Below are 27,713 nucleotides of genomic sequence, written 5' to 3' on the forward strand. Positions count from 1 at the left end.
ACATTATGGGGTTAACTGGAATTTCTAAGAGTGATTGATTCTCTAGGTCTTAAAGGAATAAACACGTAGGTAAGATGCACAGTAAATAATTTTAGGTCACTTAGCACACACAGGAAATAACTTCCTAAAAAAGGACAGCACTGTAAACAGCCCCGAAATCACCCTCAAAGACCACCTGGAAGTTCAAGTGTGCAGGTGGCCAGGAGTTTGGCCTGGAACTTATTATTCCTATACTTGTTGGATGGCTCCAGCTTTTCACCTATGAGCAAAGCTCATCTTGCTGCTTCGTCAGGCTCCATTGATAGCTGTTTGCTTTTGTCAGAGCCAGTCTTGGGCCAGCAAACATGTTAACACAAGTCGACAGCGTTAATAAATACTGAATTCTTGCGTGGAACTTAAACACAAATCTGGGCGAAACAGTGAGAGGCCTTTCCCAAGCAAAACCTTGGTAGACTGAGAAACTTGCAAATGATAGCCTCTGGGCCACTTCTCTCTGTCAGTTCCTGCTTCTGAAATGTCCTCATCATGGTCACTGCGCAGGGGACGGACCGTCTGAACCAAGAACTTCATTTCTTCATGGCTTAACTTTCAGGAACCCATGTACTGTTGCACTGGGAAGGAAGTTAGAGATCATTTACCAGTGTAAATGACCATCTAGGGTGCGAAGGGCATTTGGGGCAGGAAAATCTTTTTCTGTGAAACTTTCCTGTACTGGGAAAACAGCATCTTGGCCCCCTACACATCGATAATGCATCTGCCACTGTTGTTGTGACAACTGAAAATCACTTCTCCCACATTTCCAAACACCGGGGGAGACAAGGGAGGACAAATGGGTCTGGGCAGGGGGCGTGGCTTAGGAGGGGCGTGGCTTGCCTGAGGTCATAGTGCCAATTAGTAGTGAAGTCAGAATTTTACTGGGAAGTCTCTTTAATCATCCTCCTGCTACTATCTATCTGTAAAGTATGAATTAACAGCAAATTAATGTACTCTTCATGGTCGGTACTTGTGAAATTCTTTAAAGTCCTAAGCTAAAGATAACTATCCAAAATTATTATCTATTTATAGCTCAAGGCACTATCAGGAGTATAAATTACTGAAAAATAACTTAAATTGTCATCTGTTTTGGAAGTACTTTCAAAAAAAAATAAAAGACAAACAGAACTGTGCCCAGACTGAGCTCCCAGAGGACGGGTCAGGAACATTCTCTCTACATGCTGGGCGTCACGCCTGTCACGAGGCTAAGTCAGCCAGTATTCGTCCATCCGAACTGAAGCACGTGCCTGTTTGCATTTGAGCTGCTCTCCCAGATAGTTTGTCCAAACGTATCTCTTGGAGTTTCATTTCTCATTACAGTGGAGGCTCCCGTTCAGGCTCCCCTGGGTTGTGGGGGAGGAAACTGGACCTTCAAAAGCAGCCCAGGTTGAATAGAAACGTGTGGGATGTGGCCCAAACATGCCATCGGTGCTGCTGGGTGGGGTGCATAGAACAGGCGCCCTTGCCAGCCCATAAATCCCTTCCTCCCAGGAGCCCGAGCAGAGTGAGCAAGATGCTGCCTGCCAAATGCTCCAAGCTACCTGGAACAAGATGCCGAACAAACATCAGCCTTATTATGGTTTCTAATCTGCAGATCTGGGCTCTGTGTCTGGAAATACAAAGAGAGGAATGGGGCTGGGTAGGCAGAAGCAAACGCTGCTTGCTATGGCCTCTTCTGACAAGAGACTGAGCCTCTGCTTCTAAGCCTCAGCAAGGCCCAGCCATCTGCCTGTGGTAGGTGCTTCCTCTCCTGGAATGCTGTTTTCTTTTTCCTTTTTTTTTTTAAACAATCAACTTTTGTTCATTCCCAGCAAAGCTCTCACACAACCTTAGGCTGCTTCTCCTAACTGAATTGTGGGGACATTTGGGACACTGCTCCAGTCCTCCGGGTCTCCTCTGAAATCTGTTAGAGACCTCCTCTGGAGAAAGCTGTCTTTTAGGATTCTAAGTTATTAGTTTCACCCCTCTGCCTGGCTCCAGCGGAGGAAACTGGGAGCGTGAACACCCGGGTTATTCACCTGCCCGTTGCACTGAATGAGGCGGTTTGTGGTGCCCCTGGATCCAAGGATGCCCCTTTGGAAGTCAGAGCTGCTGGGGTGTTCAAAACTTAAGAAATGGCTTTGCAACTTCTTATAATCTCACCCTTGATAACAGCCCAGCCTTCCAGCTTGCTGATAGATCAGCTCACTGGCCTTTGGCAGTTTTGTTTGACAGAAGCACAGAACTAATATTGAAGCTGCCTTTATAAGTCTTTAAAAAAAAGACCAAGGTTGTCATGGAAACTAAAGGCAAAATGACCAAACTCCAGGGGGTCAAGGGCAGTCTTTTGCTTAATTGCTTATGAAGATAACGTGAAAGAAATAGAACATTCGGGCCTGGTAAAATGATAGATCTGTTTAAAGGGAGGAAATGAAAGAATAGGTAACAACGCCCATGGGGAGGCCCAAACCAGCAGCACTGCTGAAATCGCTGGCTCTGTGGAAGTGTTTTGATTAGAGAGTTTTAATTACACTACCCCTCAGATTCATGCTGGGGTTAAAAAAAAAAAAAAAGAAAGAAAGAAAAAGCTTAAATTACATTGACTATTATGCGATTAAATTTAGAATCTCTGGGGAGAAAAACGAAATGGTTAGCATATATGCTTCTTGGCTGGATTTTAAATCCCTCTTTAAAAAAATTAATTACCTGTAGTTTCATTAAAGATTAAATAAGAATGTAGAGTGTTTCCTAAGTTTCAGCGAGTTCAGTCACTTTAGACCTTTTCCATCACTGTGTAGAAAAGACAGATCCCAGGAATTCCCTACCAAGGGTCAGACTACACAGTTATAAAACATGAGGTGGTCTAATTTTTTTAACGTTTCATTTAACACTGAAGCGTGTAGCAGAGGACAAAATTAAACCTCTCTTTAAAAAGCGCGCCTTTGTTCCATAATGTTCTTTGTAATGGCTACAGGCCTTTTAGAATGAATTTCTATAGAGGTCTTCCACGGAAGCAGTTTGTAAAGCTGTAGGTTGTTGAGGCTCAGTGAGGAAAGGGCTAGTGCATATAATTTCAGAAAACACGTGGGAGTGTGACTATTTAATTCTTTATGAGTAAAGTCTAGCAGGGTCTATCAGGATGAGGGATCATGTGTTGGTGCTATTATGATGGTGTTATTTCCAGGGTCCAGCGGAGTCCGAATTCTGTTTTGTGACTCTTCCCTCCACTGCCACAAGTTCTTGACCTAGGAGGGGCACACAGGTGCAAAAGCTGAATGGGGAACAGAATCCAAGACCTCTTTATACCCGAGGATGATGGATATTAGAAAAAGGCCACTCGAATGGAATCCACTTAAAGTATTGACCAAAACGTTGAGGTAGACAATGTAAGACAGGTTTGATAGGTATGATTTTTGAAAAATCAAGCAAAATTTATAAAAGTGAGTTTATGTTGTCTTATGATGAACAAAGTGATTTTATAATGACAGTTGTACACTAAAACATTGGCTCGGCCAAAAATAAATCAAGTATTGACGTCAGGGATGTGATATACGGTTACTTTGGTGGTCCTCAATGAACTGTGCTTCCTTCTGTTGGTACCCTTACGAGTACCCTCACACACTGATTCTGGGCTTGACCATGTGACCTAGCTTTGGCCAGTAGAACATAGCAAGAGTGATGCGAGTGAAGGCCTGGTAAGTCCTCGCACATCAGGCCTTATCCTCTTGGAAGGCCTCGTTTTGGAACCTGTGCGCCATACTATGAGAACGCCTAAGCAACAACGTGGAGGAGCCCACACTGTTGGAGAAGAGCCGAGGCCCCCTACCCAACTCTAGGTGAGCTCCCTGCCAGCAGCCGGTACCAACTTCCGGCCGTGTTACGTGTGTTCTCTTCATATCTTCTACACATTCCAGCTCTAAGCCACAACATGCGAAGCGTAATAACCTCCTGGTCAACCCACAGAGCTGTCAAGAAGTAATAACAAATTGTCGTAAGCCATTGTATTTCGGGGACGTTTGTTATTTAGCAATAGATAACTAGAACAGAAACTGTCACCTGAAAGTGGAGTCCCGCCAGAACATGTAGCATTGGTTTTGAGTCTGGTAGAAGGGATGGAGAAATTTGGAGGAATGACTGGCTGTTAGTGGAGGCTGGGAGGGCAATGAGGAAATTCCTCTTAGAAGCTGAAGAAAAGCCCTGCGTGATGTATTGTCAGAACAATTAGGAAGTACGGGGAATAGAAAGGGTACCTAATGAACTTGTAGATCTGGCTAAAGAGATTTCCGGGCAGAATGTCGCAAGTGCCACCTGGCTTCTTTTAGCTGCCTATGGTGAAGTGCAGAAGGGGCAAGTTGAGCTAAAGAAGGAACTGTTCAGATTTAAAGCAGAATGTGGAAGAACTAACAATGAGCTAGAACTGGTGGGTTTAATAATGAAATTGCAGCCTGTGCAAGAAAAAAATTCTCAAAGAAATAAATGGCTTTGGTTTGAAGATAAAAACTAAGGTGCTGGTAGTAAAACATATGGCCTCAGAGTCAAGGTCTCTGTTAAGGCATCAGACAGATTTAAGGGATATCTCAAAGTCTCAGAGATCCTCCCAGCTAAACAAGAAGACATCTAAGAATCTTAAGGGTATTTTTCCACAGGACTATGATTTGCAGCTCCAAACAGAGAGAGGACTGACTGTCTTGAAGAGATTTGTGAGAGTGGTTTTGTCTAAGAATGTGGATAACAATTCGATACAGAAAAATATAAAATTTGTGAGGAAATTATATTAGCCGAGATTAAAAAGAGACAGTTCAAAATGAAAAGATACCTCAAGACACTCCAAACTCCGAGGGGGAGGAAGCAAGCTGAGAAAGGAACTCAGCTACAAACCTGGGTATTTCTCTGGGAAAAGGAAGGATATTTCGGAGAACAGAGCCTAGAGCACAGTGGGAAGAGCTAAGAGCCACAGGAAATCACTTCAGGAGCAGAACTGGGCTATAGTCAAGAAATCGGCTCCGTGTGCCTGGCTGTATTTCACAATTTCTCTGGACCAGAAACTGCAATGTACCTTCCATTTCCAACCTTTTTAAGTGGGAGTTTGTTTTGCAGTTTTCCTGTTCTTGCCTCTTTATTGTATGTGGGTATGTAAGGGCTAGAAAACAAAACTTGTCTGTTTTGTTTGCACTTCAGATTGAGAGCAGCCTCACTCCAGAGACCTTGATTGCAGCTGGACCTGATTTGGATAATGAGATTCTACATGTGATGCCATCACGGGATAAGAGCTTGGGAGCTTCAGAGGGGGTAAGTATATTTTATGTGTGGGAAAGACATGGTCTGGTAGAGGCCAGAGGGTGCTCTGCAGTAGACTGTACTTTGGTGACCTTCGGGAATCTCGTCAAAGGTCTGGTATTCAGACCTTTGTGTGCCTCCCGTCCTCATTGGCTCTGGACTTGGCCATGTGCTGGCTTTAAACAGTGGGAGTTTCGAAAGTGTGGGACTTGATAAGCACATGCACATTGGGGCTCATCCTCTTGGGACAGTCCTCTTCAAAATCTAGACACTAAACTGTGTGAAAGCCCAAGCAACTATGTGGAGGTACATTGAGGCTCCAGCAGACAGTTAAGCTAAACTCTCAGCCAATGGCCAACACCAACTTCCAGTCATGTGAATGAGGCCACGCTGGACTTTCTTGTCATTCCAGCATCTCAGACAATAGCACAGAAGCAGAAGAACTGCCAGATCAGCCAGTAGAATTGTGCAAAATATTACAGTTATTGTTAAAAATCATTAACTGTATGGGTGATTCGTTATGCAACAATAGCCAGACAGGAGGTTAATAATTTTTACATAAAATTATGTAATGGCAGAATAAAATATCTTCTGCTATTTTTGCGAAAATAGTCAGGGAGTTTACTTAATTTTTCCCAAGGGCATCGTTAATCCTTTGATATTTGAATCTCTTTATTTTAAAGTATCTTTTATGTTATCATCCTTGTTTATTTTCTCTTCTTCAGCTGTTAACTGGTCAAATTGTGCTGTATTCACATTTATTTTTGGCCTGGCATATATTTTAAGTGATTCTGCAATATATCTTTTATCAACTTCATGAAATCCCTCATCTCGTTTCACAGTAGACTGCTGCTGTATTTGAATTTATCATCTGCCATAATGTTGTTGGTGTGATAGAACTAATGACTGTAAAGGAGGAGCGTTTGGTTCTGGGTTAATTTTATAAGTGGCCAGCTTATTACTAAACAGCTTTGCTTTATGATGACTTTGCTTCTCTTTACCGGTTCAGATAATGGGTGCTCAGACAGTGAGGGCCACCCCGTAATACTCTACCTATAACTAAGTAGCCCCCAGTACCAACAACGCTGGGCTTTCTGGCAAAAGCTGAATTGGAACAAGTGATTTAAGCTCACAGTCTAAGAAGAGCTTCCTACTTTTCACCCTGAATCTAAGGCTTGGTACGACCCACTCAGGTATAACTTGGTGGAGGGAGAGAGCTAGAGAGAAGTCCGGCCTTCGGGCCCGTTCTAGCATGCCATTTAGGGGTGGAAGAGTGGAAAACCGAGAGGTGAATGCTCTGAGAATTCAGCGGCTGCAGTCTGCAGGAGGGGGCTGAAGAGAGAGGTCTGCCCCCCGTGTCATCCCTAAAGGCACCACGAGTCTGCTCATTGGTAGATATGATCTATGCTCTCATCAGTAAATCCTCATCTCTTAGAACAGTCCTCTTCAAAACCTATCTTCATTTTTTGGGGGAGGAGGGAGGAAGGATGAGATAGAGCAATCGAGGAAGAGGACTGAAGAATCCCATCGGTCTAGGATATCTGTCTCATTGGAGAGAATCTGCCCATTGGGCGATGGGAAGTTGGGAAGTCACCAGGTAGAGAAAGGAGGTAGGTGTTACACGTGAGGACATGTCGCTATACATGTCTCCCTTCAGTCTGCCCAGTGGGAAGGATTAAAGAGAACTGAGCTGAGGAAACCACACTTCTAACAGAGTTGCTTGAGCAACAGACTAAGAGAAGCTGGTCAAGGGAATGAGGTCTTGTCTGAATTAGAGTTCTGAGAACCTATTGCTCAAAAAGAGCTGTAAGGTTTTTTTTAAAGCCAAGTTTTCCCCAAAGTCGGTAGATCTAGGAGGGAGCTGACTCCGGGGGAAGACTGAAGTGGAGCGAGAAGTTCTTGACTGATAATCGGGAGATCGATACAAGATGAAGCTGTGATTGAGAAGAGAAAGAAGCTGGAAAGGAACCAGTTGTACCTTGAATTGGTTTATTTAAAAAAAAATTATCCCAGAAGAGTTATCTACTTTTACTGGTTAATGTTATTCTGGTTATTTTCACAAAGAACTACATTTTTTTAAAAGATCAGAACATTTATAGTTGTATAATATTAAAGCTATCATCTACCCACTCAAAGCCCACACTTTTGAGTTTGAACACATGAATTAAATACACAAGAGAACATTTAAATTGAATAAACAGTTTTACTGTGGAATAAACTTCTAGAAAACTGAAGTTATACATTTTTAGGTATGGGACATTCATTCATTCACTCACTCATTCACTCATTCAACAAACACTGGTTGCCTGCTCAGTGCCCGTCATTATATCTAGTGTTCACATTATTAATGCAGGTTTGGAAAACTATATTTAAAAGGTATAATGTGTAAAGTGGGGTCACTGGCACTAAGTCATATTTCTAAACAGAACAAAGTCAGTAAAGGAAAATTTGGAAAAAGTTCTATAAAGTACTTTATTTTAGGGGTAAGTGTTGCTGAAATACTGACCACATAGAAGTTTGCAGTAGAGCAAAGGTAGAAAGGTTAGTAAATGCAAGAAAGCAACTGAAAAATACTCCTATCTTGATGCCTTTGGGGTTTTGTTAGAAACAAATCAGTTTGACTTTTTCCTAGCACTATCTAGTTTTACTTACACTTCAGAGTGATCTTTATTAACCCTTCCAATACAATGCTTTCATCATAAACATATGGATACCCAGACTTCTTCCACACTTTGATTTCTCGACAGACATCACCATGTCCAATCGAGCTGAAAATCCTATAAGATCCTTTATCCAGAATAAGCGGCCATTTCTCCAGCACTCTTTTCAACAGGATTTTAACTCTTCTATGCAGCTGGCAAGAACATCGAACCAGCAAATTGAAAACACACAGTGGTATGTATGTTTAGAGTCTTTATAAACTTTCCCATGCATACGATTCTATCAGCTTTACACATTCCCTGAGCAGATACTGATTAGCTGAGCTATCAGGCAAGTGCTCAGAGGTGAAAATTGGTCTGGCGTGCACAGTGTGTGAATTTCCAGTTTCTTGAGTGGACCCAGCTGTGGGTCTCTTCTTCTGCAGGAGGGGGTCTTGCCTTTTAAGAACTTTCTTCCACCCCACTCCCTGTGGCTTCTATCACCTCCCCAGGAGACTTCGCTTCCTATGGGAAAGAGTCATTTACTGACAACATGTCAGGGACGCTCAGAGCAGCTTTATGATAAATCTCACATATTCCCTCTCTCCACTCCTCCCCAACTGTGGTCTATTTGTGTGCGTGTGTGTGTGTGTGTGTGTGTGTGTGTGTGTGTTTCATTTCGTTCTAAGGACACTGATGTAAAAGGAAGGTCCATGAAACCCACCCGGCTCTTAGTCCGTGTGTTGGTTATGCTCTAATATGTAAAGGGAGACTTGGCTTCTTAGGGACCTGAGACCCACGTGCTTAATCCTAACCTTGTCAGGTACGCAGACATTTAATTGAAGGTATTCAGAGGTTGTTGAACACGATTTTCAAGCCATTCTTTCCCAGGTAAAGGTTATATCTTCAAAGGCAAGTTTTTCTCTCCCCCACTTGTCCAGTTGTACCAACTTGAGCATCGATGGATGCGTACTCCAAGAAGGCAGGGCCTTTTTAATTTATGGCTCTATCCCCAGTGCCTAGAATAGTGCATGGTGCTTCGTGGTTGAAGGGTGAATGTTGAAAGTTGTCTGTGGAAATGTAACTGTTGAATGATGACTGTAGAGAGTCAAAATGCTCAGGCTGTGCTTGGCATTTCCGTTTGGTATCTAAACATTTATTCAAGAAGATGTTGGAAATTTGGTTTGATGGACTTAAAATTATAGCAGAAAGTCTTAGAGCCTCATCTCGCTTGCTTGAAAAACCAACTAGTCTCCCTGTCTCCATTTTGCCAGTTGTGCAAGGGTCTGTTGGAAGTGTCGTTTTCATGACGGCCGAGTTAGGAAGGCAGCAGAGCGCTTAATCGAAGTGCTCATGACACCCACGAAAGAGCACTGCGTTTCTGCGGGGTACTTGTCAACCCCAAACTTAGTTCGTTCTTTCTCTGAAATGCAGATGCTGAAAACGGCATATATTAACATGTCTATGAGAGCTCGAGCTGCTGGTTTCTGTTCTCTCCTGACAGGACACCATTGTCGTGGACTCATGGTCATTGGAAGGGTCATTTAGGTTAAATATTAGGACCCAAACTGGGAGAAATTGAAACTATCATAGACAGTGGCTACATGTTTTAAATCTGACTTCTGAAAATGTAGCACGTATGAACGTGCAGGGCAAAACAAACAAACAAACGAACAAATAAAAAAACCCCTCAAAATGCAGTTGTCTCTTAGCAGTCCCCAAGCATTCCTTTTATAGAATAAAACTCCAATGGAGTTTTAACACACGAAGTTATCTCACAAGAAGGAGGCCCCCTTTGGGAGCCAGGGGACCGCAGGCAGGGATTCCTAACCCCAAGCCCCGTTCCCAGCACCCCCAACTGCCTGTAGTTATGTGACCCTGGACAAGGCATTTAACCTCCTGGGACTCTAGCTTCTTTATCTATGAAATAACATTGGCTTCCTGCCTCCCAAGGAGACCAGAAGGAAGAATGAGTTAACATTTACATTGCACACTGGGAGCCTCTAAGAAAGGCATCACAAGAGCAGGAAATATACTAGGAAATATGTGTGTGTTTTTTTAATTTGTTGGTCGCAGGTCAGCCTTTTGGGGCCTGTTCCCTACGTCTAGTATTAAAATAACAGGCAAACATAAAAGAAAGGTCTGAACCTAATTCAGGTAAGGTAACTGAATCATAGCTGCTGCGTTTTGTCCGCTCGTTCTTTATTTAACCTTGTGGGAAAAAGATACGCGGGGGGAGGTAACTTGATTGCTACTGGGAGAGGTATCCGACTTGGGGCCATATTTAGACGCAGCAGAGAGGCACCCCTGCCGGGGAACAGCGGTAGGCACAGCCGGAGTGGCTGAGATTTGGAATTCATCAGGATGGCCAGCCTCTGGAGAGTAGGAATCGTGTCCTAAGTGTCCCACGTCTCCAGTCCTCTTCCCCGGGCCTGGCGTACCACTGCTGCTCAGTTCGTGGGAACCTAACGAACGCATTGATGGAGGTCCGAACGCGGCTTCCTTCTCCACCGGCTCTATGCGTCTTTTCCCTAACTGTAACTTGGGAGTGAAAACACCACCTTCGCAGGGCTGTCGCGAAGGTCACGCGAGCGGCATGTGTGAAGCTCCCAGCACACTGCCTGACACACCCGTGGGGCACACAATCCTGGTAACTGTTGTGATGATGGTTAGCGCTCTCGACACTGCTGCTGGGGCCCCACGGCAGCACATGGATGGGTTTGTATCCTGGCCTTGGTACTTACCAGATCCGGGAGAGCAAGGGTTTCACCTTTCTGGAACTTGGTAATAAAATCTCACCCACGTATGTAGCCGCTCACTGTCTAGAATAGTCTGGGATGATAAAGGGTACCGGATGCTCTTTAAAAGTCTTGTATTGTAACATACATCGGGAAAATACATACAACGTATTTATGAAACAAAGTGAATGACACTGCAACCGAGGCCAAGGCATGGACCGTTGCCAGCACCCACGAGCCCATTGTGTGCTGTCGGATCATTTATACTCGTCTTTCACGAAGCATTATTTCACATCCATGCCATTCAGAGCATTGAAAAATAGGTTTAATTGGGATAAATTATTCAAATACATGAATGTGCTACAATTTATTAAGTTCTTGTAAACACAGATATGTTTTGTTCTCCTGATGTGCCCGTTGCTTCGTGCACCATTACCACACTGTTTCGAATATCGTAGCTATACAATATACTTTAATATCAGGAAGGGAAAATTATTCCTGCCAGTCTGCTTTTGAAAACTTCTTAGCTATTCCACTTATTTATTTTTTTTCTCTTTTTTATTTTGATATATTCTCAAACTTATACAAAAGTTGCAGGTATAGTTCCGACAAATTTTCTTTCTGATCTGTTTGAGACTAAGTTGTTCCATCGCTTGAAAATATGTTAGTATTTCCTATAATCAAGGGCATAGAAATTGAAAATTAGCATTGATTTGTTACCATCATCAAAACTTCATATCCCATTCAAATTTTCCACTCGTCCCATTAATATCCTTTACAGCAAAAAGATCCAGTTCAGAGTCAAGTGTTGAATTTAGCCTTTTGCATGTTGTTTTTCATCTTCTTCAATGTGGAAAAGCTACTGGGTCTTTCACTGATTTTTGTGAACTTGACAGAAAGAGTATAAGCCAGGGATTTTGTACAATATCCCTCAATTCGTGTTTGTCTAATACTTCTTCATGATTATGTTATACATCTTCAGTAGGAATATCACGGAATTGATGCTGTGTTCTTCTCGGTGCATTTTATCAGGTGGTAAATGGTTTCAATTTGTCCCATTACTCAGGATGTTTACTCAGATTAAGGTGGTATCTTCTAGGCTTCTCCATCTATAAAATGGTTCCTTTTTCCTAAGTAAATATTTTGATGGGAGCTATGTGTAACTATGTAAATATTCCTAAATGTTTTATTTATTCATTCATGTATTTACTAATGTAAATTCATGATTTCCTATTTTATTCTGTGGCTCATAAGCAGTTAATACTAGTATAAATTTTAGTCGATCATTAGGAGCTCCTTATGTTTTGTGTGTGTGTACGTGTGTGGTGTCTGTGTATTGACACCTCCTGGTTGTTTTTTGAGTACTCTTTTACCCTTTGACACAGCAATATTCCTGGCTTAGCTGAGATTTTTATATCCACTCCCCCAACTAGTCTTTGATATCAGCTGTTTCTCCAAAGAGCCCTGGTTCCTTTTAGTGGGGAATGATATTTAGAAACCAGGATCTGGGTGTTAGGTGCTCTCATTGCTATTGAAGTGTTACTTCTCTTAGGGCCTCTCAGTGGACAGAGCTGGGGAGTGTGTGTGTGTGTGTGTGTGTGTGTGTGTGTATCAGGGTGTCCAGAGAGTCTTAGTGCAGTATCAGGCTTTAAGAACTTCGGAAGTATGAAAGCTATAAGTTCACAACAATATCATTGGGAAGTTTAGTTTTGAAAATTTACACTTAGTTTTGATAATGTTGAATAATAATTTTTTAATTTTAAGGTTTTGTGATGGTTTTATGGATAAACATTTCTGAGACCAGTGAATTGCTAGAGGAGGTTCTCCTGCTTGGCGAATTCTGTCACCTATCTATCTCCATTAGACTTTTTCTCTTGTGGGATCCCAACAAAACTGTCATGTATACATCATAACACCATTCTTCCAACAAATTAAATAACCTAGATGAAATGGGCAAATTCCTAGAATATAAACTACCAAAAGCTAACTCAAAAGAGATAGAAAATATGAATGGATCTATAACAATTAAAGAGATGACATCAGTAATCAAAAAACTTCCCAGAAAGGAAAACTCAGGAAAACATGTGTTTTACTGATATATTCTACCAAATGTTTGTAGAAGACTTAACACCGATAAATTACAGATTCTTCCAAAAAATAAAATAGAGGATACTCCCCTGCTTATTCTATGACCTGGATACCAAAATAAAAAAAAAGACATAACAAGAAATGAAAATACAGACCAATGTCTGTTATGAATACAGACATAAAAGTCCTCAAAAGTAAAACAAACTGACTCCAGCAACATATGAAAGAATTATATACCATGACCAGGTGAGGTTTATCACAGGACGGCATGGTTGGTTCCACACAGGAAAATCAGTACGCCTTATTAATAGAAGTAAAGGACACAAATCATATGATCGTATCAATAGAAAAAGGAAAAACATTTCATGAAGTGCAATACCCTTTATGAAAAAACATTCGACAAATTAGAAATAGAAGGGAACATCTTCGATGGGATAAAGGGTATCTCTGAAAAACCCACAGCTAATGTCATACTTAATGGTGAAAGACTGAAAACTTTCCTCTAAGAGCAGGAAAAAAGAACAAGGATTTTGCTCTTGCCTATTCTATTCAAGTTCTAGCCAGGGTAATTAGGCAAGATAAAGAAATAAAAGGCATCGAGACTGGAAAAGAAGAAGTAAAGTTATATCTATTTGCTAATGACTTGATATTTTATAGAGAAAATCCCAAGAAATCGAAAAAACTATTGAAGCAAAGAAATGAGATCATCAAGGTTGCAGGATACAAAATCGATATAAAAAAACCAATTGTATTTCTACACACTAGCAAAGAACAATCCAAAATGAAATTAGGAGAACAATTACATTTGCAAATAATATCAAAAAACAATAAACTGCATAGGAATAAATTTGACCAAATATGAAACTTGTTCATTGAAAACTACAGAACATTGTTGAAGGAATTTATAAAAGAACATGCTGTGTTTATTGATTAAAAGATTTAATATGGCATTACTTTCCAGACTGTTCTACAGAGTCATCCTAGGAATGCAGGTTTGGTTCAACACAGAATGGCTAGAATAAAAAAACACTGATAAGTTCATTGAAGATGTGGAAACATTTAAACCCTCATACATTTATAAAATGGTGTCATTGCTTTGGAAAACAATTTGTCAGTTCCTCAAAATGTTAAACATAGATCGACCACATAATCCAGCAATTCCATTCCTAGGCATTTTCCCAGGAGAGTTGAAATGAAAACATGTTCATGCAAAAACTTGTAAAGGAATGTTCCTAGGAACATTATTCATAATATGCAAAAAGTGGAAACGACCCATATGTTCAGCGACTGATGAATAAAAATATGGTCTCTCCATACAATGGAGTATTATTCAGCCGTAGAAATGAGTGAAGCACACCTTCGTACTGAAACATGAAACACAAAGGCATCATGCAAAGTGAAAGTGGCCTAACACATGATTCCGTTTATGAGAGTCCAGAGTAAGAAAATCTACCTATAAAGTAGATCAGTAGCTGGAGATGTTGGGAGAGGGGAAAGTGGAGAGTAATGTAATGATTCTGGGGTTTCATTTGGGGGTGATGAAAATGTTACGGAATTACATAGCGGTGATGGTCGCACAGTCTCGTGAGTGTCCTAAAACCCACCGGACTGTACACTTTAAAAGGGCGAACTTTATGGAATGTTAACTATATCTCAATTAAAAAGCAAAAACCCATATAGTGTTTTGAAGAAAACTCATTATCTGAATAATTCAAAGGCTAGCATTACAAATGAAATCTTATATGCTATTGAGGAGCAGCTCATGAAAGTTTTACAAAATGTGGAAATTGATTAGAATGATGTATAGCACAGTGTAGTAATTATGTTTAATTTAAAAGAGTTTAATTATGTATAATTGGTACACAGTAAACTACCTACATTAGAATGTACAGTTTAGTACATTTTGACATATGAATACACTCACGAAACATGACCACATAACATACCCATCATTCCCCAAAGTTTCCTCGTGTCTCTTTGTAATTCTTCCTTCTCATATGTCCTCCCCAAGGCCCAGACGACCCCTAATCTATTTCTGTTACTACATAGTAGCTCGCATTTCCTAGCATTTTATATAAAGGAAACCATACACTTTTTAAAATTCTGGCTTCTTTCACTTAGCGTAATTATTTTGAGATTCGTCCATGTTTTAATGTGTATTAAGAGTTTGTTTCTTTTTATTGCTGAGTAATATTTCATTGTATATCAGTTTGTTTACCCATTTACCTGTGGATGGACAGTCGGGTTGTATCTAGTTTTGGGCTATTACAAATAATGCTGTAATGACGTTCATGAGACCGGAGCTTCACATCATGAGCGGGGCGTCGTCTGACTCAGCCGTCCACAGGTTATATGCACGCAGCAGCAATCTGTTATCCGATGGGAATGTACGAGACTGAGCTCGAGCAGGTCGAGGAGGCACAGTAGGTTGTAGGAGTGAGTTGCCTGGACTCTTTTGACTCTGAAGGTATAGTGCCTCTTCCCCCTCCTCAGTCTGGCCTCTCGGGCATGTTCCTGGTAACTAGTTGACTTAGGAATAACCCCGGCCAGGTTTACAGATTGTTCTGTATTATATGTACCTTGTAGTGCCACTTGGGGTTGATCCTGAAGGACACTGGTGAAGGAAAATTCTCCCAGTGGGTAGAACTTTGAGCAGCACACTTAATTGTATATGATGTCTAGACTAAGAGATGGCCAGTAGTACAGATGGACGCTAACTCCTGGGAAGTCAATAATGGTTTGGTTGGATGGAGCATTAGGCTTCACTAGAGAAACAATATACATATATATGGAGATCAGTTGGCTCACGTGGTTATAGAGGCTGAAAGGTACCATGATCTGCCATCTGCAAGCAAGGCACCCAGGAAAGTCACTGGTGTGATTCAGTCTGAGTCCAAAAGCCTGAGAGCCAGTGGAGCTGACTGTGTCAATCCCAGTCCAAAAGTAGGAGAAGGTGAGATGAGATGTCCCAGCTAAACCACTGAGGCAAGGAAAAAGGGGGCAAATTCCTCCTTCCTCAACCTGATGCTCTATTCAGTCCTCAACAGATGACACCTGCCCACAGGGGGGAGGGGAATGCACTTTACCAAGTCAGTGCTTCACGTGCTAATCTTATTTGGAAACATCCTCACAGACACACACCCAGAAATAATATGTAATCTGTTAATTTTATGTGTCAACCTGTGGCCCACTCAAGTTGACACATAAAATTAACCATCACAGATGGCAAGGAACTTAAATACAATTAGAAAATTGGTGACAAGGACATCTGGGGAAGAGGTATGTGAATAGACCTCTTGGAATGGTCAGAGTGTAAAGGTATTTTTGTCCCATGTGAATGATGGGCATTCACGACGAGTTTTAATAATTAAGTAAGGAAATCACGTACTCTGCAGATGTCAGCCCCTTTTCCCAGCCACCCAGTGATTGTTCAGTGGGCTCATGAAAAAGGTGGCCATGGAGGTTGGGGTAGAGGCTATGTAGCTACTTGACAACACAGACACACCCTCACCAAGTATAGCTTCACTGCTGAGGTCCTACTACATTGGCAACAGAGACATTGATGCCCTAATATGTCCTTATTCACGTGGGTGACCAGCCAGCCACCTAGTGGTGGGTCGATTGCAGTTGGACCCCTTCCATCTTGAAGGAGGCGGAGATTTGCCCTCATTGGAACAGACGTGTTCTGGATATGGATACGCCTTTGCCGCGCACGTCACTTCTGCTGGTAGCACTGTCTGTGGACTCACAGAGCACCTTCCCTGCCGCCATGGCATTTCCTACAGCGTTGCTTCTGACCAGTGATTTCCAAGCCGTCACTTCTTTCAGAGCATAGGGAATGAGCAGTGGGCTCCTGGCCATGGAATTAACTGGTTTTACCCCACACTCCATCACCTAGAAGCAGCAGGGGAAAATTTGAAAGCTTACTACTAATGTACTAGCTTACTGAAGACTCAGTTATCGTGTCAGCTGGGAGTCAATACCCCAAAAGGATGAGGCGCTGTCTTAAAGGAGACAGTATATGCTTTGCAACAGAACAGTATACGGTGCTCTCCCCCACAGCCAGATCATATGGATCTTGGAATCAAAGGGTAGAAGCAGCTTGTCTCACTATTACGCCCTAAAATTCATTCATAGAATTTTTGCCTCACATCCTGGCTACCTTGAGCTCTGCTCGTTTGCCATTCTTAGTCCCCAGAGAGGAGCTGCTCACCAGGGGACACATCCATTGGCTCCAGGTAAAGAACCCGTCAGCAAGGCACTCCGCTTGACCGTACAGAGAAGAAAAACATGACCGATGTGTCTGCGAAGAATCCAGGCAAGGGACAGTCTCTCAACGGGGCTCGCTTCTGGAAAATACATTCTGGGTAGTACCGGAAGAGTTTCAATTCTAAGTTTATACGAGAAGAGAGAAAACAGCCACCTGTACTGATTCTATTTATTTGCTCATCTAAATAGAAAGAAAAGTCATGGTTTTAAAGTCTGTAGAAGCGGACAAATCTTGTCCAGGCCTCTGAGGCACTTGAAGATGCAATTAAAAAGAAAAACTTTCTTACCACCTTGTCTGCATAAGTTATATCATAAGACTAAAATAGATCAGGACTGCTGCTTAATACAAAATTAATGTTAGTTCCGTCACACACTGATTTAGCCATCGCCGACAATCATGCTGAGGTTATCAGTATTCATGTACTCTACTCACTTCTAGATAAAGGGCCCACTTGTGCCTTTAAAACATTGCCTGTTCTGTCAATATCCTAGTTTGTAGCTAATGAGAAGACTGGGGCTGGGGTTTGAATCCTAACTCAGTCACTTTCTATCTCTGTGATCTTGCATAAGTCAGTTGACCCCTCTGCACCTGTGTTTCCTTATCTATAAGATGAGGGTGATAGTGGTATCTGCTTCGGGAGTGTTGTTTGGAGAATTCATTAATGTGACATATGCAGAGTCCTCACAGCAATGCTTGGCCAGTAATAAACAGTAAATTAATTATTAGCAGTCGTCACTATTATAATTTGCCAGGAGTATAAACCCTTTTTATACCCCTTGTTTCTCTTTCTCTAGCCAACATGCAGGACACCTGCTAATTAATTGTTAGGGACTGAATTGTCTCCCACCCTCCCAAATTCATATGTTAAAGCTTGACCCCCAATGAGACTGTATTTGGAGATAAAGACCTTTAGGGAGGTAATTAGGGTTAAATAAGGTCACGAGGGTGGGGCCCCAATCTGATAGGGCTGGTGTGCTGGTCAGAGGAAGAGACACCAGATCTCTCTCTCTATGAGGACACAGTGGGACAGTAACTGTCTACAAAACACCAACCCTGATCTTGGCACCTTGACCTTGGACTTCCAGTCTCCAAAACTGTGAGAAAATAAATGTCCGTTGAAGGCCTGTGGTATTGTGTTAATGAATTTGCAGTCCTGGCAAACTAAGACAATAAGAAATGTCCTAATTCACACATGAGATGAGACAAATGAGCAGTGGCAACAGTCACCGATATCACCCTTAAACACCATTTCTCTGCTGTAGGAAAGCCTGGCATGGCGGGGGGCACAGTGGGGAGTCACAGATGCCATTGCGACTGCTGTCCACCTGAATCCTTCTCATGATAACGAATTGTTTTCAACAAAATTTATTGAGGCCCTAGAGTGACTCCCACACGTGTCAAGGTTTGTTGTCACCTGTGAAGAGCACTCGATTTTATTTCTTTGTGCTTTTAAGCCCATCCCAGAGGGTTTTACAAGAAGAATTTAGTCGACTGAGTCACTGATTAGATTCTGGACTCGTGTGACCTCACGTCGGCTGTGGCCTTCGATCCCCTCGCTGGCTGGAGTCCTGATCGTACCACTTCCGGGGATGCACAAAGCCCTCCCTCGGATGTCTTCCAAGTCCTGGAGTCCACCCTTCTCATGGCCTCTTCCTCCTGAATCCCTGTCCTGACTGGCTGGATTGTACCCCCCGGGTCGCCTTTCAAAAACTGTGGTCCCAACAGCATACATGAGTTCAGCCTCCCTAAGTGCAGACTGAGAGATTCCAGGAACGAGATTTGGGAGTCAGGGAGGTGAGGCCCAGCCTTTCATTCTTCCTATCCTCTTTCCTGCTTATCTTTCCTTCCAGAACTTCCTAAGAATTCTTTTCCCTTCGGTACATAGAAGAATTCAGTTGAGTTCCAAGGTTGACACTTAGAGAAACCCCAGTTCGAAAGATGCTTGCAGATCAAAGAGCCTTCTATTTTAAGGGAATTTTGCTTAAAATTTTATTGTAAATATATATTATATAATATGCATGATACAGCTACAATGATAGGTATACTACATATACATATATGCATAATATACCATAATGTTATATTTATAAATAACAAACACGTCTCTTTTTTTCTTAGTACATTAGGAACAATTAAGACAATTTAGAGACAAAAGGAACTGCTGGGTTTAGAGAGAAAGCTAGAAATGCTGAGTCTGAGTCTCCCCAGATTCACTCACTGACTTGTGAAAGAGCTGTTTGGAATTGACCGTGGAATTTATTTCTCAGGTACAGAGAGTTTAAAATCTGGAAGTAGGTATTATGTAAATCATGGAGCTTTAGAAAAATCTGAGCAAAACGGATCTTCAAATCTTTTATTAAGGGGTTCCTAAGATCATGACTAAATAATGAGAGACAGCGGGAGGGAGATCCGAAAAGTTTATTAGCCCACACTGACTTTCCTAGTTAACAACTGCGAAGGTGAAGTCCGATTTGATTTCTGTGTACTTCGACTCTAAGTGGACTACACAGAAAACGTGAAATCGTACGCAGAGTAATCGTGCAAACTAACAGCGATTATTTGTAAGGCTGCCACGCGTTTGGAACACGCTTTGCCCGGGAAAGCTTTGCCCCAGTCCATCGGCGGGGCGCAGGAGGAGGGCTGGGCGGCCGCTCCCAGCACTGAGTTTCCCGGGCGCGTCGGGCCAGGTCCGGGCGGGGAGGCACCGCTCGGGAGCGTCGCGCGCGCCCCTGGCCCCGTCCCACCCCCGCCGGGCCGCCGCCCGCCCTCTCCCGCCGCCGCCCACGCCCCCGTTGCGGGGGGCAGGGCAGGAGGCGGCGGCCCGCCCGCCCCCACAGGCCTTTTAAAGCGTCCCGCGCCGAGGCCGGGCACGGCGAGCTTGGCGGCGGGGAGCGTCGTGCGGTACCCGGCGCTCAGGACTGCCCTTCCCCGGCCGGGCGCTCGGGGCTGCCTGACACCTCGCGCGCCCCGCAGTCGCGCGACCGCGCTGCTCCCGCCCCGCCGCGGGAGGCCCGGCCATGCGCGCGGGCTAGTGCGCCCGGGGCGCAGCGCAGCGCAGCGCGGAGCGGGGCCGCCGCCCGCCCGCCCCCGCCGCCGGCATGCTGCGCCCGCTGCTGCTCGCCGCGCTCTGCCTGGCCGCGCGCCTCGGCGCCGCCCGCGGCTGCCAGCTGCCGTCCGAGTGGCGGCCCCTGAGCGAGGGCTGCCGCGCCGAGCTGGCCGAGATCATCGTGTACGCCAAGGTGCTGGCGCTGCACCAGGAGGTGCACGGCCTCTACAACTACCTGCCCTGGCAGTACGAGGCCGGCGAGGCGGGGCTCCTCTACTCGGCCGAGATCGAGATGCTGTGCGACCAGGCGTGGGGCAGCATGCTCGAGGTGCCCGCCGGCTCCAGGCTCAACCTCACCGGCCTGGGCTACTTCTCGTGCCACTCCCACACCGTGGTCCAGGACTACTCCTATTTCTTCTTCCTCAGGTGAGCCCGGCGCCTCGCGCCCACACCCCCTCCTCTGCCTAGCTGCGTGAACTCCCGAGGCAGCCAGGCCCGGACGCCCGCGGAGCTGTCGGTGCAGTTTGAGAAAGTGCCTTCCTCTTTACGCTGCTCCGTCCGACATCTCTATAAAGGTTCGGGGTACCGCTGGCTAAGGGCGGTTAGAAGGCAGAGGCGAGCTCGAGCTCTTCTCGTTAGGGGGTGTTTCAGGCAGATGCTCAGGTGATTGACAACACTCCATCTGACTCAACTTTTTTTTTTTTTTTTTTTTTTTTAACGGGATTCAGTGAGAGTAGCTTTGGATGGTGAGAAAGAAAGAAAGAAACCTTTGGCGTCACACTGTTGGAATTCTGGTTCTGCTCCTTCCTTACTGATTTTGAGCGAGTTACTGACGCTCTCAGGAACGTCAATATCCTCACCTTAGTGCTATGAGGAGCCGGGTTGGTGGAGACTGAAACACAGTCACTTAGGCAGACACCTGGTGCACCTGGCGCAGGCTTCAGACGCACGAGTAGGCACGCTCTCCTCTCCCCACCTGCTTAAATGCCAGGACGTGAAGGGTGTGGAATGCCGCTCAGCTGTCCTTCGGTTTCACTCATATCAGCTGGTATCAGTCTCGTATCAGCTGCCGACAGACCTCAATGCTAGGCTATTCAAAACAGCCACGGTTCGGGGTGCGGTTGGGGGGCTTCCGGGTGTAAGACTTTGGGTCGCAGTTCTTCGAAGAAGGTAGAGGTGAATCAGGCAGGAGGCCCTCTCTGATCGGAGACCCCCCGAAATCTCGTGCGGGTCCATAAAGAGTTGGCCTGTGGTCCAGATGGAATGCACGTGCATAAGAATTCAGTCAGTCGGTTCCACCAAAGTTTAAGACAGAACAGTAGGTGGAACCCTAAAAGCATTTGGTTGTCTCCAGTCGAAATAGGAGAGTGATACAGAGTAACAGACAGAAACATCAAAAGGGAATCTAACGTCTATATCCAGACAGCGGATTAATCCAGGTGTGATTGGTAACAGTTCAGGTCGGCTCAGTGGGTGAAGTGGCAGCAAGGACATTGGAATGACTGTGACCTGGCTCTGCAGATTGGCTTCGAGCTCTTGAGATTTCACATTTCTCCCCGGGAAAGAAAAATGATTCTGCAGAGGGCATCCCTAAGCCCATGGCAACACATGTGTTCCATATCAGAGCCAGAATATCTAAGTTTAGAATAGGTGGCCTGCTGTGTTGGCCCAAGTGATTTAGCTAGGTTCAGTTGAATTTGTTTCATTGCTGGAAGTATATTTTCTAAATAAAGTCGGCAAGCACCAAGACTGTAGCTTTCCTGTACAGAGAAACTTAGATTTTTTATATTTTTTTATTTTAGAATAAACAGAGAACCCAACTATAAGACTATTGAACAGTGAAATTTTATTTTCAAAAAAAAAAAAAAAAAAGCCAGAGTACTTGAGTACTCTGACATTGTTTCCTCCCCCCTCCCCCCGACTTTATCACGAAAGACAGTTTTGTCCACTGGCTCTGTGGTGGTCAGCCAACTCTTTCATCTTTTGCTGTGACATTTACAGAAGTTAGGGAAGAAATACAGAGTCAGACAGTAGTAGTTCAACAGATTTCCATTGCACAGTGCTGTGTTGTCCTTAAGTGTGTTAACAGCTGCATACAAATCCAATCGTCTCTCCTCTGTCCTTCTGGGACCCACTGAGACATTCTGGTTGGCGTCACAGGGGAAAGTGGCAGTGGGGACTCACTGGTGAGCTGGAGGGTAACTTCCATCTCCTGTTCCTTTTCGTGACTTTTTGTTTCCAACAGACGATTTACACTAGGATGTATAAAAGTGTTAGATAATATTTATGCTGCCCTCACTCTGCCAAATACTTTATTTATATATATATATTTTCTAATGCAATTCTTACACTGCCATGAAGGGGTAAGGTGCTATTATTATCTTTTTACCAATTGCAATGCTGAAACTTAGAGAACTAAAAGAATTGTTCCATGTCAGACAGAAGAGAAGTAGCAAGGGCAGAATTTGAACCCGGGTCATTACAACTGGCTTTCCTTTCATTAAGAAACAAGGAACATTCTCCATGAGAAGAAAGCCCTCTTGGGAGATGTACAAATAGACAAACAGGCAAGAACACACTTTCCCCCCAGTTTCCCAAAGTCACCGTTTTGAAAATCTTAAGGAGAGACAGGGAAACAGTTACAAATGGTAATGAGCCATGAGAGACATTTTTTTTTGTACTTGGCAAGACTGTCTAGGTCTTCTCTGACTCGAGTAAAGCCGATCCACCTCATGGGTGTCGAGTCTACACCTGCTTTTTTTCTCTTTCCCATTAGGATGGATGAAAATTATAACCTCTTGCCTCATGGAGTCAACTTCCAAGACGCCATCTTTCCAGACACTCAAGAGAACAGAAGGATGTTTTCCAGCCTTTTCCAGTTTTCGAACTGTTCACAGGGGCAGCAGCTGGCCACTTTCTCCAGTGACTGGGAGATCCAGGAAGACAACAGGGTAAGAGTTGGCTGTACACCGTGCAGCAGCAAAATGCTAGAGTAGCTATATCTTGTACGAATTTTGCAACCAAAGGAGTCAAGAATGCGCCTCCAAAAAGCCCAGACCAGAGTATCGTACTCCCTTCTCCCGCCCTGCCAACTGCTGAAGAGCACTGCTCGTGGACTTTGGACTCCTGAGGCTTTATTCTTTGGCCCGGTGAGCCTCATGAAGTAAGGGGACGAGATGGGATGAAGGTTGGCACACTGTGCCTCGGTTTCCCCTTCTGTGAAATGGAGACAGTGGTTGCTTCTACATCATAGGGCTGATGCAGTATGATTTCGCTGGGTAAAATATGCAGATGTGTACATCCCTTAGCATGGCGCTGGACAGAGGAAGCACGCTACACGTGCGCCATCGTGACTACCAAGATTATTATTGTTGTTGTTGTTGATAGCGTAGGCGTCTAAGAGGTTTTCTAAGAGGAAAGAAAACATTTCATGTTCTCAATGAAATGCAACAGTTATCATGGCTAACACTTCTATGATCCTTAACTATAGCTGTAACGATGTGGAGGTACAGGGTGCCCAAGCCGGTTGTGGAATATGAGGGTCGGGATTATTTGGGAGATGGAACTATAAAAGGAACCTTCCAGTCTGGGGCAGATGCCAGAGTCGTGGGGACATTTTGAGGAATGTCACTTTCCCAAGGGCGTGGCCTTGCCACCATGGGCCTGGGATGATTGTGGGACCAGGCCAGCTGAGGCGGTGGTCCATCAGTTCCAGGCCCCCATCGAGACGTTTTTAGGGCAGTGTGACTGACCGTTGGAGAGAGCCCTGCCGTGTTGGAGGTGGCTTAATGGAACAGTGCCCACGTTCGGCCGCTTCCTTCCATCCCTGCGTGGTGGGGTCGGACGAACTGCTTTTCTCTTGTCCGGTGCGTCAGCCTAGGGTGGCTGCTTGTTCTTCCACACTTCCTTACCTTCTGCCCAGGGCTCCCTGGCACCTGGAGGCCTTCTTCATGCTTCTGTGCAGAAACCGTTTGCATGATGGGCAGCTATGTCCAACTAAGGAAGTTGGCTTACTGTTATCTCCTTGACAGTATTAAGAGGTTGCTGCCTTGACCTACCCCATTGGCAGCAAGCCAGACCCCTCCATGGTGTGCCACAGTGTTTGGAACACTCATCCTATATTTTGTTCCCAGGATGGTCCCAAGTACCTGTTTTTCCCCCACCTCTTAATTGGTACTGGCACCCACTCCATATTGAACTGGACCTGCCAGGTGTAAGCCCGACTGTCCTCAGCCCGAGCCACGCCTTAGCATGCTCCAAATGAAGCCCTTTTAGCCTCAGCCCTTCGGTTCTCTGGTCAGTGGGAGCTTTGTTTATACTCCTAGGTAACAATAGATTCATATCAAGAGGTGGGATGTTATTCCAAAAATATCTTAATAGCTCAGCCCCCAAACTCTTTGGCTCCATAACGTATTAGCACTACGGTCACATTATGAAGCTATTAACATTTCCCTAGAGTTAGATTTCCCATCATTTGGAGAGAGGGCAAAAAAAAAAAAAAAAAAAAAAAACCAGAAAAAATACAACAATAGGCCTATGGAGAATTGTTTCAACGTGAAGGCAGTCCCATTTCTGGTGGTCAGATGTTGATTTTGGGGAGAATTCTTTTTTCCCTTTCCCTCTAATCACCCTGGCCGCTGAACAGAGGAAGGGTGTGCTACATGCCTCTGAGGAAGAGTCAGAAGCCTTGGGGGAGGAAAGGAATCGTTCCATTTTGCCAAGCCCCTGTGTAGCCAGATTTAGAAGTTAGAGCTGGTGTACCGTGCACTTTTCAATACCTGTCGAGCCTCTTGTGTTTTTATCCTCTGCCCACTTTGAAAGGTAGCACATTAGAGCTAAGTTAAATTAGCTGGCTAGTTTAGGATTGAAAAATTTTAAACTAAAATTAAATTTCCTTTTTTGGGGGGGTCAGTTTGATGATTTCTATTTTACGATGCTCCTTAGAAATTCGTATGTGCTCTGGAGTGATTAAAATGGTTGTGAATTGACAGTCTTAGAGTTGAAGAATTGACAATTACTGGTTCCTTTTTTCAATTACTGGTGGATTTTTCTTTTAAAAAAAAAAGCTAAAAATTCTTTGCTTTTTATGAGTGAAAGTGAGCGTCACACTGTCTGTCCTACTCAGGAAGGACACAACGCGATGTCAGAAGTGGTCTTTATCTTTCTTGGGAGGGTCCAGGAGAGCTGTCCAGGTCAGCTTTTTACCCCAGAACAGGAATGAGGACACGTGAATCCCTCGCGTGATCTGAGACAGTTACAGATGGCCCTGGACATGGCACATCACACACCTTTTTTTGTGCTGCGAGCCGTTTCTTCCCGCCGTTTGTGCTGTTGCTGTGGGCTCCTGGTCGGCGTGAGCAGCAGGTCTAGGCTGCGGCTGCAGCTGTGGTTAGGAAAGGCACATCTCACCCTCTTCCCTGATCGTTCTCGCTTTCCCCGTCTCGATCCCATGAATCTGCAACTTGAGCGTCAATTTAGAGGTTGAGAAATGGAAGAGGAGGAAAATCTCACCTAGGGCGGCGCTCAGCTCGGCCCTCAGCAGCAAAAATCCTCCCCATCTCTAGCGACATCTTCAGACGCCCACTCGTGTCTTAGTAAGTAGAAACACAACCTCGCTTTCAGAAGTTGCCAGGAAGTCAGCAGTGTTACCAAGTGTTCATTGCTGCCATGGGTCAGTGTCTTAGTGTTAATGGGACCTTGGGGGACGTCCTTGGCAAATTGGAACATCCACCAGATTTACTGGCAGGATTCTCGCCACACCAGCCAAGGACATTTTTCTTCCTTTTCTAACCATTGAAACAGAAGTTGGATATTTTCTCTTCTCTGCAAGTACCGTCCCTTAGGACCAAGACCCAGACAACCCATACTTATATCAGTCTGTCACAGAATGTCATGAGCTTGAAATAACATTTGTGAAAGTCCTTCTGCCATCTCTTTTTTTTCCCCGTTTTGGAGTTGGGAAGGGTGGTGGGGGTGTTAGTTTCCAAACTGCGTTAGGAGGAATATAAACTTGGAAGCCTAAGGCCTAGCTTGGCTCTGCCATTCCCAGCAGTGACCTTGGGCAGGCCCCTTAATTTCTCACATCAGCTTTCTCATCTATAAAATGGGGATAAAATATATAAACTATCTACGGTTGTCGTAAGGACCTAATTAGAGCATATTTGAAGGTACTTCGTAAACCGTAAATCGATCATTTTAAAGCGTGGCTTTAAAAACGGCATGCTTTTGAAATTGAAAACGCTTCCTGCTGCTTCCCGGGGGCAGCGGCAGCCTGGTGGGGCAGTGGTGGTGGGGACGTGTGCTGGAGGTGGGGACGGGTCACGCCATCGTGCGTGCTCTCATGCCTTCGGTGGGATTTCACGCAGGGACCACTTAACATTTTTGTTTTCTAAATTATAAGCAGATAACACATTCACGTGGGTTCCCAGACCTAGAATTATCAAATGGTGGTCAGTAGCGATTCTCTCTCACCTCCGATACCTGTCCACCCAGTTCCCCCCTCCCCTCCCCTCCCCTCCGGACAGGTAGCCGCTGTTGTTTCTTATAGCATCCAGCGGGTATTGTTATCTAACGAGTAACGCAAACATCTGTTTCCCGTCTTTGACAAGGGGCAGCACGCTGCGCGTACTTCGCTGTGCCTTGCTTTATTCACGAGCACATCGCGAAGATCTTTCCGTGTGAATGCGTGCAGAGTTGCCTTAAACAGCTGCGTGATGTTCCATCGTCTGGCTGCGTCACGGTATAGTGAATCAGTTCCCCTGTCGATGGGCAGTTAGGCGGTTTCCAGTCCACTGTTACTACAAAGTATGGACATGTACGGCATCATACATACCTCAATGTGTGGGATCGTCGAGTTTAATCTTTAGCACATTTATTGAGTGCCCACTGTGAGGCAGCTACTCTCTTAGACAGTAGAGTTTCAATGTTGAGCAAAATACAGAGTCCCTGGTCTCACGGAGCGTATTGCCCTAGGGTTGCTGATTGACAATCAAAAGAACACACGAATGACTTTATAATTCCAAAGAGGAATAAAGGCTCCAAAGGAAAGAAAGGAAATAATCAGGGCTTTAAGTCAACTTAGGGGTAAAGAAAGGCTTCTCCGTTACACCGATACTGGAGCTAAGATCTGTTAGAGGAGAAGACATCAGGGAGAGATGAGAACAGTCCAGAGGAGGACCATCGGCGCAGGGGCCGGGTGGAAGCAGGGTACACGGTGCTGTCGAGGAAATGAAAGCGAGGCCCTGTGGCTGGAGCAAAGGAAGTGAGCGAGAAGAATGAGGCACGAGCGTTAGGCAGGACCAGACTGTGCAGGGACTGCTGGTTCCTGCCGAGGACTTGGCCTTCGCCCTGGCAGTGATGGGAAACCTTTTGTGTTTTAAAAGCGAGGCGTGATCGGATGAAATTGTACATTTTGGAAAAAAAATTCTACTGGATTGGAGAAGATCCAAGTGATGTGGTAGGAACAGGCATTGGTTGTTCTAAAGCCATCACACAGACGCCGGACTAGGGTGGAGGCGGTGCGGATGGAGCGAGCGCATTTAAGAGGTAATTGGGAAATGAAATCATCAGGTATTAATGATGGTTTGGATTCGGGTGGTCAAGGAGGTCGGGTGTGGGGGAGTACCAAGGACGACTCCTGCGTT

At 44.5% G+C, this 27,713-nt stretch overlaps 1 protein-coding gene across 6 annotated transcripts in view; it reads left to right on the plus strand.

Annotated features, from left to right (window-relative positions):
- CCDC3 (coiled-coil domain containing 3) overlaps positions 1 to 27,713 on the plus strand; it is a 138,959-nt gene that overhangs the window by 37,454 nt on the left and 73,792 nt on the right. For 4 of the 6 annotated variants that reach the window (XM_016134427.2, XM_016134426.2, XM_016134428.2 and 1 more), the window contains 3 exons: positions 5,191 to 5,301; positions 8,037 to 8,184; positions 22,847 to 23,021. In XM_016134427.2, the coding sequence (XP_015989913.1) occupies positions 8,045 to 8,184; positions 22,847 to 23,021 (315 nt within the window). In that variant the 5' untranslated portion in view covers positions 5,191 to 5,301; positions 8,037 to 8,044. Of the gene's footprint in view, positions 1 to 1,834; positions 5,302 to 8,036; positions 8,185 to 20,122; positions 20,497 to 22,846; positions 23,022 to 27,713 lie in introns of those variants that run through there. The other 2 variants (XM_016134430.2, XM_016134425.2) reach the window with 2 other exon arrangements.

Source organism: Rousettus aegyptiacus, unplaced genomic scaffold (assembly GCF_014176215.1).
Source record: "Rousettus aegyptiacus isolate mRouAeg1 unplaced genomic scaffold, mRouAeg1.p scaffold_m13_p_10, whole genome shotgun sequence".
Lineage (NCBI taxonomy): Eukaryota > Metazoa > Chordata > Mammalia > Chiroptera > Pteropodidae > Rousettus > Rousettus aegyptiacus.